At 42.0% G+C, this 12,738-nt stretch overlaps 1 protein-coding gene across 1 annotated transcript in view; it reads left to right on the top strand.

Moving 5' to 3' along the window:
• Positions 1-12,738, top strand: part of hectd4 (HECT domain E3 ubiquitin protein ligase 4) — a 146,197-nt gene that overhangs the window by 36,361 nt on the left and 97,098 nt on the right. The window contains exons 12-21 of the mRNA XM_080739231.1: positions 41-181; positions 1,002-1,237; positions 2,248-2,390; positions 2,899-2,969; positions 3,634-3,739; positions 4,676-4,796; positions 6,355-6,483; positions 9,323-9,447; positions 11,093-11,246; positions 12,111-12,214. Of these exons, the coding sequence (XP_080595357.1) occupies positions 41-181; positions 1,002-1,237; positions 2,248-2,390; positions 2,899-2,969; positions 3,634-3,739; positions 4,676-4,796; positions 6,355-6,483; positions 9,323-9,447; positions 11,093-11,246; positions 12,111-12,214 (1,330 nt within the window). The remainder of the gene's footprint in view (positions 1-40; positions 182-1,001; positions 1,238-2,247; positions 2,391-2,898; positions 2,970-3,633; positions 3,740-4,675; positions 4,797-6,354; positions 6,484-9,322; positions 9,448-11,092; positions 11,247-12,110; positions 12,215-12,738) is intronic.

Here is a 12,738-nt window from a genome sequence, read left to right as displayed (position 1 = left end):
TACATTTATCTCTCTATGCTGGGTGTCTGTCTGTCTGTAGGAGCCTGTTACGACGCTCTGAACAACCTGGTGTGGACCTGTTCCAGTGACTACATGGACCAGTGGTGCAACCCTGGGAACCAGGCCTTCCACCACGTGTGCCATAGGCTGGGCGTCAGCCACGTTATTAAAGAACCCAAAGGTAAACAGCGAAGTCAAGTTAACATTCTGTCAGCTTATTTCATGCCACCATGTGTTATGTGTATTTCACAGGGGAAACAAATATAGCTGACATTACCCGAATAGCAGTAGTTATGGACCCCCATCTCAAAATATTTAGTTTCAGGGACCCCCTCAGAAGCAAAATTTGAGTTACAAGATGTTCGCTTAAAAAATACATATATTCAAAGATTTGCACACATTTTCACTACGTTTCAAAAGATAGCAGATCTACAAGCTTGCAGCGCGGCACCGAGTTCTGCTCTGAGCTTGTAGATCTGCTATTTTTCAATAGCTAAATTATGAAATAATTCCAGGCCCCTCTACCTTGGGCCCTTGTCCCACTCCCCCCCCCCCCCTTGTGACACCCCTGCATGCAGGAACCTGCTGGTTGTTCTTGAGTGCAGTCTGAGGACAAAGGGTGACCCTGCCTTTGTTGTCAGGACTCCTCCATCCTGGAGTGACCTGCCTGATGAGCCCAGGCTTGATTAATCACCGTCTTCTTTTAAATCACTTTTCAAAAAACTTGCTTTAATCAAAAGACCTTTCCAATTACATTTTTTTCCCTTTAAAATTGATGTTGTCTCCCGACAGAGAGAGGTCATTGCAACAAAGTCCAAACTAATCCGATGTGCCGTCTGCTTCAAACAACTTTCTTGAAACAAATGTAATGCCTCAGCTCTTGTGGGGGGAGGGGGTCCCCCAGTTAAAATAAGATCATTTTCAGGGGGTCGTGGCCTGACAAGGTTGAGACCCACTGCCCTAAACCCCCTTCCTTGCCCCCCTGGTTCCCTCTTCCACAGAGGAGTCTGTGCCCACGGGGGAGGTGATCAACCAGCTGCTGCATCACGTGGGGGCCATGTGCATCCACCAGCTCAACCTGCTGGCGGCCAGCAGCAGCGCACTGCCGCTGGGCGCCCTGCTGGCCAAGCAGCACCCCATCGAGGCGCGCCACTTCAGCAGCATCTGCGACATCATGGAGAAGGCCATGGTCACCGGGGACACCTGCATCATCCGCTGCATCCTGGTGGTGTTTCAGGTCAGTCTGACACCTCATCCGCACTGCACGCGAGCGAGCAACGCGACGCGATGTCCCGCGAAATATTGTCCGCATATGGAGCGTCGGCCATTGCGTTGCAATGTTGTCTGAACCAATCAAATAAATAAATAATAATAATACAAAGTGTTTGGGGGGCGGGACTTGGCCATTTGCCTCTATGGACGTCGCCGCGAAACCTCGTTCAAATAGAGGCTCTGCGAGCGAAAACCGCAGGGGTGGACGACGTCGCTCGCCGTAGGTCAGGACGTCCTCATTGAAACAAATGTATTTTAATGAGATTTCATCGCTCGCGTCGCATCGCGTCGCTGATTGGCTGTTAGTGTAAAGCGGTGTTTCTCAAACTTTCACATTTCAAGGTCTCTCCCTTAAAGGGATGTTTCACTTTCAAAAAGACCTTTGGTAATTCTATCGTCTAATCATGCTTCTAGGACACCCTGGACAGATTTAAATTTGCTTGATTCAATATTTAGATATTTGATGTAAATGTTATCAGGCCTTCTTCCTGCAGGACACCTCCCCATACCATTGCGCTGTAACTTCAAATTCTATTTTAGCCAGGATAGATTCATTAAAAACACCCATTATTGTTTCTGGTGACCTATAATACCCTCCTAATACGTGAGCAGGCCGTGTTTTTTTGATAACTTTTTTTCATTTATTTTTAATAATTCTTTGGGAAGGGGGGTAGTATGAGTCACTAGAAAAAATAAGGCCTCGATGTCAGGCATCGGAGCCTATGTGATATGTGCCTGGACCGGTAGACCAGCAGGCGCCCCCACATTTCGAGCGTTTGAAAATAACTCCCGTGACCACAATGTGTAATACAAACGGTGAAACCGAATTAATTTCCCAGCGGATTCCTCACGACTCACGTCAGTGCAGTCACACTTGGAAATTTCCCAGAACTGGACCTTTCTAGTTGCATCCTGCATTGCAGTAATGGTACTTGTGAGTACCTTTTCCACCACTGGTGCTGCTTCTTCTTCCAGGTGGTGTTCAGGTTCTTCAACCCGCAGTCGGAGCAGAACCGGGAGAGCGTGCGTCGCGCGGGGCTGCTGCTCTGGCAGCTGCTCATGGCTCCACTGGATCAGATAGGAGAGGAGATCCAGGGAGAGGTGTGCCTGGCCATCAGGTTAGAAGCAACACGTCCATCCCTCTTCTAGAGCTGCATATATGGTCATAATCAAATGCAACAATATTTAGGGTCTGGGTCAGGTAGACATCAAAGGGGGCATGAACCCCTGCCCTTTTATCTGTCTGTAAAAAGTGCCCTCTCCAGACCATGAATGCAGTTTTTTCTATGGTGAAGAAATGCAAAAGCCCTCTTTCCATGCCATACCTGGAGGCAGCATTCAAGAGAATTGCCTTGTCCAAACTCTCCTAAACTTGAATGCAGCATCTTATGTTGAAAGAATTGCCCTCTCTGTGTAGAAATCCATGCTGTTAGTGCGCATCACTTCATGCCGCGATGCAAGCTTGTACATCTGCTATTTTTCTAAATGTTTGAAAAATCTTGTAAAGTGTGCAAACTACTGATTTGGAGGTCATTTTGTAGATTCAGCCTCAGGTCTTAATAATCATCTGTCTGACCACGGCCTGTAACGTTGTTTAAATGGTCTGTTCCTCTTCCTTTCCTCCAGCTCTGGTCTGAATACATTGTATCAGGGGGAGGCTGAGCTCAACAAGCTGCTGAAGCTGGTTCTGACAGAAGGTGAGCTCTTCTACAGCCTCTGTGTTTATTTACATGTACGTATATGAGGTGGGTTTCTTCAGACCGCTGGAGCCCTGTTCTTTTTATGTAGGCATCACACATTGTGAAAATAGCCCTTATAATGTACAAGCTCACAACACTTCGCAACACTGCAAATTTGTGAGCTTGGAGAGCGACGTAATTTCAACATTTTTGAAAAATACGATAATCGTATTGTGGAGATTTAGTTTATCAATTAATCTTTTATTTACAGAGCTGCATTTCTGGTAGCACTTAAACCCTCTGGTAAAAGGTACTTATAATAGGCTATACATACTTGATACAGTCTTTTTCTCACTCTCTATAAATGTCTTTGCCAAAAAATAGCCGATCTACAAGCTCACAACGCGCCGCATTGCGACGCGTTGTGAGCTATTTTTTGGCAAATGTTCCGCCCCAGGATAATGTTTTTTGATTATCGCGATAATATCGTAAATCGCGATAATCAATAATCGTGATATGAAGTTTTCATATCGTCCCATCCCTAATAATGACATGCCCAAAACAGGGACAGCAGGTTGAAAAAGGTTAAGTGTGCGTGTGTGTGTGTGTGTGTGTGTGTGTGTGTGCGCGCGTGTGTGTGTGTGTGTGTGCGTGTGCGCGTGCGTGTGTGTGATATCATCAGGTGAAAGGAACAATGGTCTGTCCCAGCTTCGTGACGTCATCCTCAACAACCTGGCCGACCAGCTGCAGAAAAATCGATTTGGGAGCGAAGAAGACGACCATTATAGGTCAGCATCAGCTTGTCCTGTTCTAAAGGCACACAACAACCTTTCTACATGCTACTCGCGCTAAGGAAACAGGAGATACTGTAGGATCTATTATAAAAACCCCAATTCTTTCATAAAAGCAAATGTTAAAGCCTCAATCAATGATTTATTCACCTGGTTGGCAGTATGTAGAACAGCAGGAAGAGAATAGCCAAAACATCATCATTTTAGGGGGCACGGTTCAGTTCTTTAGTTCTTTCTGTGTGGAGTTTGCATGTTCTCCCCGTGTCTCCTAGGGTTGATACCCTCACAAAAACATGCAGTAATCCTGGTCTCAATAATGCCTCCCCCTGGCCAGCCAGGGAGCCTGATGAAAGGGAAAGGAACTGGTTGGAATAACCTGTTCCTTCCACGTGCTACGTCCATACCGGGGACATCTCCACTGTCAGGTGAAAAGAAGCAACTTGGGCTCCTCGTGCATAGAAGGAAGCATGAGGTCAGTCCGTTGTCTCGAGGCGCGGCAGAGGGAGAGCAGAGCCCAGGATTACATAGGCAATTGGCACTGGGTGAAAAATGGGTTACAAAATCGTGGGATAAAACTTAAAAAAAAGAAAACATCATCATTTTACATATTATGTTAATTGCTTAGGAAATAGTGTTGGTGTGGAGGGCTCCTTTCACACAAATAAAAGTGAGAACTTGGGCCATACAACGTTTTTTTCAGTCGTGACATTCCTTTTTTGTTGTTGCTGTTGTTGCTTGAATCCACATGCACGTTGACACTTCTTCCAGTTGAAAATACTCTATGTTGTCGTCGTGGTTGAAACGGAGTCACGTGACGGCGTACAGCTTGGCCTTAATTCACTTGTGGAAAAACGAAAATGACATTGTGGGTCCTGTGATCTGATAGCATGAACTGCCGTGACACTGTCTGCTGTCTTGTCCCGCCCTGCCCAGACTGAGCGACGAGCTGCTGCACTACATCCTGAAGACGGTGGTGAGGGAGTCCTGCGTCCTTATCACCAAATGCCAGACGGTGGCCAGGGACGACTTCCAGAAGCTCCTCTCCACTGTCCCAGTCAGTGTGGTTTTTCACAGCAAATTCAGATTTGGTTTTAGTCGTGGTCTTTTGAATAAAATGTCATTTAGTTTTAGTCATAATTTAGTCACCCGAAAGGTTTAAGTTTTAGTCTAATTTTTATCAACTAAATATCATTTATAAGATTTTAGGCGATAAAATCTACAGGTGATTTAGTCAACTGAAATGTATTTTGGCAGGCCTTGATGGCATCGTTTTACACTTGGTTGTGTACTGAAAATAGCCGATCTACAAGCTCACAACGCGTCGCAGCGTGACACGTTGTGAGCTTGTAGATCTGCTATTTTCAGAGCAACCACACAAAATGACTCTCTTCTCCACTAGTCTCTCCCTAATGTTTTAGTCTAGTTTTTATTTTGTTGACGAAATTGTCAATACATTTAGTCTTAGTTTTAGTCATCACAGCTTAGTTTTTATTTTGTTTTTATTTCGTTTTCGTCAGTGAAAAAAAACCAAACATTTTTCGTCATAGTTTTAGTGGTCGAAATCAACACTGGTCCCAGTATGCACATCAGAGCCGTATCAGTCTCCTCAACGCCCCCTCAATGTCATCCACCTTGTCATTTACCACTTAAAGGAGTAGTTCACCCCCAAAATGTATTTTTTCTATTGGTTACTCATGCCATGGAGACTTGAGTTCAATAATATTTTTTGTTTTTTGTCGCATTCCTAAGACAAAAAATTGATTATACTGTAGTAAACCTAACATAACATATATATTGTTTAAATATATACTGTAGTACAAAGATGAGCATTAAAATTGTGGGGAAGTTGTCACTCACGAAACGTCACTAAACCGATCATTTGATTACTAAAATTGAAATCCAAACATTTTTCGTTTATTATTATGTCAATGTAGGCACTTTTCTTTGAAAAGAGCACACATTTAGCACATCTTCAAGTTCGCAATGCGTTGTGAGCTTGCAGATTGGCAATTTTCACTACACCTTCATTGCACGACATGGAATTGTTTTATGCTTTAGCCATTGAAAAATAGCAGATATACAAGCTCACTGCGGTGCCGCGCTGTGAGCTTGTAGATCTGCTATTTTTGGGATTTTTTTTTGAAAATGGTCGATCGCTGCTGCAGCCCTGATTCATACTGACTTGAAGCTGTCTTGTAGGGCTGTCACGATTATGACATTTTACAGTACGATTAATTGTCACTCAAATAATTGTGATTAGCGATTTAATTGTGTTTTTGTCGTTGACAATTACATTTCTGTTTGGCTTTTAGGCTTTGAAGTTGCACATGGTAGATATGACACATAACCTAAATATACAAAGAAATTACTGACATATTTGACAACTTCATACTTAAAAAAGAACATTGATAGTGGAAATAGCCGATCTACAAGCTTACAACGTGTCGCGATGCAACGCGTTGTGAGCTTGTAGATCTGCTATTTCCAAATTTTTTTTCCAAGGAAACGATTATGACGATTGTGAAAAATAATCACGATTATGTCAAATAATCACGATTAGACTATTATGTAATAATTGTGACAGCCCTACTGTCTTGCGTCCCACCGTGCAGGTGGTCTCGCCCAGCCTGCGCTACCTCATGGCCGTTCAGAACCACCTCCTCAGCAACACCGTTCTGATCCGACCGGACGACGGCGACGACAGCGACAACTCCCTACAGGGGGAAACAATCAAGGTACAGGTAAACAAACTTAAAATTCCCCCTACCACTGTCTGTCTATGCAGAGCCCATTCCGCCACCTCTCTCTCTATCTCTGTCTCTGTCTCTGTCTCTCTATCGCTCTGTCTGTCTCATCTATGAGAGTATGACGCTCATGGGACATGGATGTTCCTCTATAGCAGTGTTTCCCAACCTGGGGGTCCGGGTGTGTGGGGGTCGAGGCCTTGTCTGCTTGGAGGTAGATCAAAAGTTGCACAAAATCTGGATTTTTCTGTCATCCTCTGTCTGGCTGTATTTCCTCGATGTGATCAGTCCAACTTGTCTCTACAGAATCTCTTATCCTGAACAATTAACGTACATGTAGACAAGTAAGACAACTCCCACATGTAACACTGTGTGATGCACACTAGAAGACAACTCCCACATGTAACACTGTGTGATGCACACAAGGGCTGCAAGATATATCGAAAATGTACCTCCATCGAGGTATCGTCATGCGAGGTATGCATATCGCGAGAGACGGCATTTATCGAGGTAAATGGCATTATTATGTCTGAGCAATCCCTTCGGCAACGCACCGCGGAGCGGAGAAGAATAAATCAAGTTAAGCACGGCATGCTCCTCCCCGCTCCTCTCAAACACCTTGCATCAACAATCTTCCACACACAGACACACACTCTCAACAACAACGTTATCGAATAAAGGTTTTCCTAATATCGTGCAGCCTTAATGCGCACTAATAACATTGTTAAAACATGTTTTTACTTGCGAGCTTATGGATCAGCTGTACAGCATTAAGGGCGAAAGTAACCATGTCTGAAAAACACATGTGTGTCTCGGCTTTGTCAAATTTGGGGGGACACACAACTCCAAGGGGAAAATAGGTTGGGAACCACTGTTTTATGGCACGGTGTAATAATTTGTGTTTAATGTAGTCATAATCAATAACCTCCGCAATACTTACTGCAACTCTTGATTTCTAGTCAAACACGTGCTGTTTGTAAGTATTGATCGTGGCGGCGGGTATTGATTGAGAGATCCAAAGAACAACACAGATCTTTGTTTAACCCATTTAGGCCTAGAATTATTGAATGCTTTAACAAGTGAAAAATAGCAGATATACAAGCTTACAGCGCGGCACCGAGTGCCGCGCTGCGAGCTTGTAGATCTGCTATTTTTGAAAAATTGTGAAAATTAGAATTTTGACCCGATTCTATAAGTGTCTTTTGAATCCTTTTAAGGTTTTTTGAAAAACCTATGTTTCTATGTCAGCAATCTGGCCAGCCATCGTCAAAGAAAAGGTCCTTTTCACTTAACTGGAGCTCAGTTCGTCTGTTCTTGAGAGACTACTATGTCAGTGGTGCTCAAACCTTTTCATGTGAAGGACCCGCAAAATGATATTTATTTGGCCACGGACCCGCATCTCAAAATATTTAGTTCCAGGGACCCCCCCCCCCCCCCCCCAGAAGCAAAATTTGAGTTACAAACGTTCCCTTTGAAAATACATATATTCAAAGATTTGCACACATTTTCACGACTTTTTCAAAAATAGCAGATCTACAAGCTCGCAGCGCGGCACACACAGCTTGTATATCTGCTATTTTTCACTGGTTAAAGCATTCAATAATTCTAGGCCTATAATTATTTGTTTGTTTTTATTCTTAGACATGAGGCTGAAGTTGTTCTTTATTTTCATGTGTACGCATGGTAGTATTCCCTTAAAGTACTGATACGGACAGTGGTGCAAAGTAACTAAGTACATGTGCTCAAGTACTGTACGTACAGTAAGTACAATAGTGATGTGTTTTTTATTTTACTGGAGTACTTCCAATTTTCAATACTTTTACATCAACTCCAAGATATTTCAGAGGCAAATATAGTACTTTTACTCTACTACAACTTTAGTTACTTTGTCGATTTTTTTTTTCATTACAAAACATACATTAAACACCTCAGACCTATAGACTTTGTCTATTTGAAAATGGCAAAAATAGCAAATCTACAAGTTCACAATACGCGGTATTGTGAACTTGTAGATTTGCTATTTTCAAATGATTTTATACTTTTTCAAAACATGAAATGGAAGGTTTCTGCATAATTAGTACTTTAACTTTTAGTACTTTAAGTACATTTTGATGCCAATACTTTTGCACTTTTACTCTAGTAAATTCTGAAAAACACAGACCTTTACTTGGAACAGAGTATTTCTGCATCGTAGTATTGCTACTTTTTACTTAACCCATTTAGGCCTAGACTTATTTAACGCTTTAACTATTGAAACATAGCAGATATAAAAGCTCACAGTGCTGCGCTGCGAGCTTGTAGATCTGCTATTTTTGAAAAATCGTGATTTTTTTTTTGCAAGACTTTGAATATATATTTTTAAAAGCAAACATTTTTGTAACTCAAATATTTGCTTCTGGGTGGTCCCTGGAACAACATATTTTGAGATGGGGGTCCACGGCCAAATACATGTAATTTTGGGGGTCCTGATTTAGAAGACATTTATAGAATCAGGTAAAAAATATTCAAAGACTTGCACAAATGTTAATAATAACAATAGCTTGGATTTATATAGCGCTTTTCTAGGTACCATTATTGTCCCATCCCTTGTGGGATGTTCACGATTTTTCAAAAATCTACAAGCTTGCAAGCGTGGTACTCGATGCCGCGCTGTGAGCTTGTTTATCTGCTATTTTTTTAATAGTTAAAGCATAAAATAATGGTTAAAGTGGTTCAAATCTAAAGTGTCACAGATTTGCGTTCAGGCCTAACTGACGTAAAAAGCATACGTGAGTAGCACTGGACATGGCTCCTCCGGTGTTGATTTGTGTTACGGAAGTGTTTGTGGTGTTTCCAGGAGCTGCAGAGCAGCATCCTCTCCCTGGCCACTAAGATCCTGGTGGGCTGTGACGAGGTCCTAGAGACGCTGCAGCAGGTCACCACCGCTCTCATCAACAGTGACATCACCGACAGGGAAACCAGGTACCACTCCTCCTCTCTTTCACCCCATAGTCCAAACATGGAAACTTTTTTGGATTGATTGATTGATTGAAGACTTTATTAGAAGTTTGCATAGGAAAAGGTACAGTTTCATGACGGTACAGTTCACTGGTACAAGGTCTACTAAAAGGAGATCCATGAAAAGACTAAGCTTATTTCCACAGGAAACCATTTAAGTATCTCATATAACATTGAATGACAGACGATTAGAACACAGTACTATGCAGTAGATAATGTAAAGAAAAGAAAAATGAGAGAACAAAAAAAAGAGTCTAAACAGTAAGTAAGTAAGTATATACAAAGAAGGGGCAGGGGAGGGTAGGGTTGGGCTAGGTTACCAGTTGCGAACGGCTGCTGCCTGTAAGTGGTTTTTCAGGGCAATTTTAAAGGATGCTAGTGATCCACACTCCTTTATGGCCTTCGGTAAGGCTTTCCACATTTTGGTGGTATAGCAGAAAAAAGAGTTTGACCCTTTGTTGGTTTTGACTCTGGGTTGCCTCTGGTGTTGTAATGGTGTTGAAACCTCATAGTATAACAAATCAGAAAATCCATGATTCCATTTGCAAAATCCCTAGGAGAATTTTTGACAGCTGCTGAAAGTATGTCTCATTCACTTAATATATACTATACTATAAAGGAAAAAAAATACCCCCAAAAAAATCTGCTTTAAGTAGCAGATCTACAAGATTGTAGATCTGCTGTTTTTGAAAAGTCTTAAAAATGTGTTCAAATCTTTTAATATATGTATTTTTTAAGCAAACATTTGTAACTCAAATTTTGCTTCTGGGGGGTCCCTAGAACTAAATATTTTGAGATTGGGGTCCGTGGTCAAATACATATAATTTTGGCGGTCCTTCACGTGAAAATGTTTGAGCACCACTGACATAGAAACATAGGTTTTTGAAAAACCCTAGAAGGATTTGAAAAATTCAAAGACTCAAAGGCTTATAGATCTGCTATTTTTTTCAACAGTTAAAGCGCAAAATAATGTGTAATAATGTGTTCCCAGTCTAAATGGAGAACATTCATGGGGGGGCCCACTGTGAATCCTTGTACCCAGGGCCCAGAATTTGGTGTGACAACCCTGTCTGGAACCAAAGTTCATTTGGTGGAAAAGGGGCCCCAGTTTTTTTTTTTTCTTTCTGTTAGGGGTGGGCGATATGGAAACATACAATATCACAATATTTTCAGTAGTGCTATCACAATACACTATTTTATTACGATTCTTTTTCACGTTGGTTTTGATGGTTATTTTTCAAGTTACTTGACAAAAACTAGACTCTCTGGGTTCCTTTTGGGAGGCCTAAAATGAACTTTACAAGTATGTAACTCTGACAGTATACAAATGAAACCAAATGGACCCGTAGGGGAGACCTTGACATTTTAAAGTTTGAGAACTACTGATTTAGACCAAAATGCAGGTTTAAATTGAATTCTGCAATGAATCTCTGTATTAACGACTAAACAGGATTTTTAACAAGGCTCCCTCATTGTATCACAATATATACGATACCTCTGAAAAGGCATATCGTGGAGACATTGTATCGTCTCAACGATGATTATCACCATATCGCCCACCCCTGAGCCTCAGTTTCTTTTTTCTCTCTGTCTTGGTGACTCCTTGCAGGTTGAAAGGCCTGGAGCAGGTGACCAAAGCCACCATGCTGGGTCACCTGCTGCCCGTGCTGCTGACCTCCCTGATGCACCCCAACCTGCAGACCCTGACGCTGGGCGACGCCCTCATGCCCCAGCTGGTGCAGCTGGTTCTCTACACCAGCCAGGTGGGCATACCGATACCGCACTGCCTTTTGTGTGCGTTGTGAGCATGTAGATCGGCTATTTTCACAATGTTGGCCTCTTGCTGACTTAATATTTGACAGTTTGGCCAGTCCTGTCGAATATTCGACTATTCAAATACTTTGAGAATAATTTGAATAATTTTGAATAATTTGAATACTAAAAATTACTATTCGTGAATGCTCTAGTTCCCACGGTCATGAAATTCCTGGAAATATTTTGAAATTAGAAAAATATTTTTCCAGTACTGGAAAGGTTTTGGAATTTATCAAGGGTCCTGGAAGGTCCTGGGAAAAAATACCTATGCATTGTCTTTGGTTATTGATTTTGTTAATACCTCTGAAATGACACATTAAACATTGGCCAAATTGTCAAAATTGTGAAATTGCAGAAATTGTGAAAATAGCCGATCTACATGCTCACAACGCCTATCAGCTATTTTCACAATAAAACCGTGTCATACAAAATTCCTCTACTCTTAGTGCTCGTCAGGGTGCCGGGGTCCCCAGTTCAAATATGATTATTTCTGGGGTCACGGCCTGAAAAGGTTGAGAACCACTGGCATACACTACCAGTCTTTGGGAATTGCACATAGGAGTAAGCGACTCGTTATTGAGCTGAATTATTGTTATATAGTACTGGAAATCGGGTTAAATATTCTGGAAAAGTTTTGGAAAAGGTTTGGAAATGAATTGGTAAAGATGTGTGGGATTCTGGGAACCCTGTATTTAGTTTGAGCCATAGTCTTTTGAATAAAGTTCCATTTCGTTTTGGTCATGTTTTAGTCATCTGAAAAGTATTAGGCTCCCAGTTCAATGTTCTGTTGTTTTTTTCTACCTGTTTTCCAGACTGCCCTGTTACTGAAGACCCAGTCTCCTCTGTTCTCTGACGTGTCTCCAGTGATGGGAGGCTCCTTCACACAGGGAGCGAAAGCTTCCACCTCTGAGGACAAGTAAGCTCTTCTGAACCATCCAGCAACCCCTGGAAAAAAACAATTTTATTGTTGTTTGGGACACGATCAACACAATCCTGAATTATGTTTTGTGTTCAATCTGTGTTTTTAGATATTTTAGTATTTCAGCATGCTACAACTGGTCATATGATGCATTTTACAATAACATAAGATCTGGTTGTCCCAGAGGTGAAGTGGTTGCATTTATTTTGTGTGCTGAAGTCTCTTTTAAGTTGATAGTTGAAATATTAATGAATTCAAGAAAACCATTGTTTTCCATAACTTTATTGTCTCTGTACGACAGAAAATGTGTCCACTCACCTTGGATTGCTTTTGCCACACTGCTAATACCTGCACCACTGACCTCAATGCCTGGGATCCAGAGGCTAATGCCTGGGTGACCTACCTTCAAGTGCAACTGTTGAGCAACCTTGCAATGCATGTATTTTACCCGGGGGGGCGCTCTTCATTCCGACATATCGCCACTCCGACAGTGACTTCTTATTGTCGGAGTGGCAACACTT

Source organism: Nannobrachium achirus, assembly GCF_963921795.1.
Source record: "Nannobrachium achirus genome assembly, chromosome: 12".
Taxonomy (NCBI): Eukaryota; Metazoa; Chordata; class Actinopteri; order Myctophiformes; family Myctophidae; genus Nannobrachium; species Nannobrachium achirus.
Note: the sequence above shows the minus strand (reverse complement) of the source record. Positions and strands in the feature narration are given on the sequence as shown.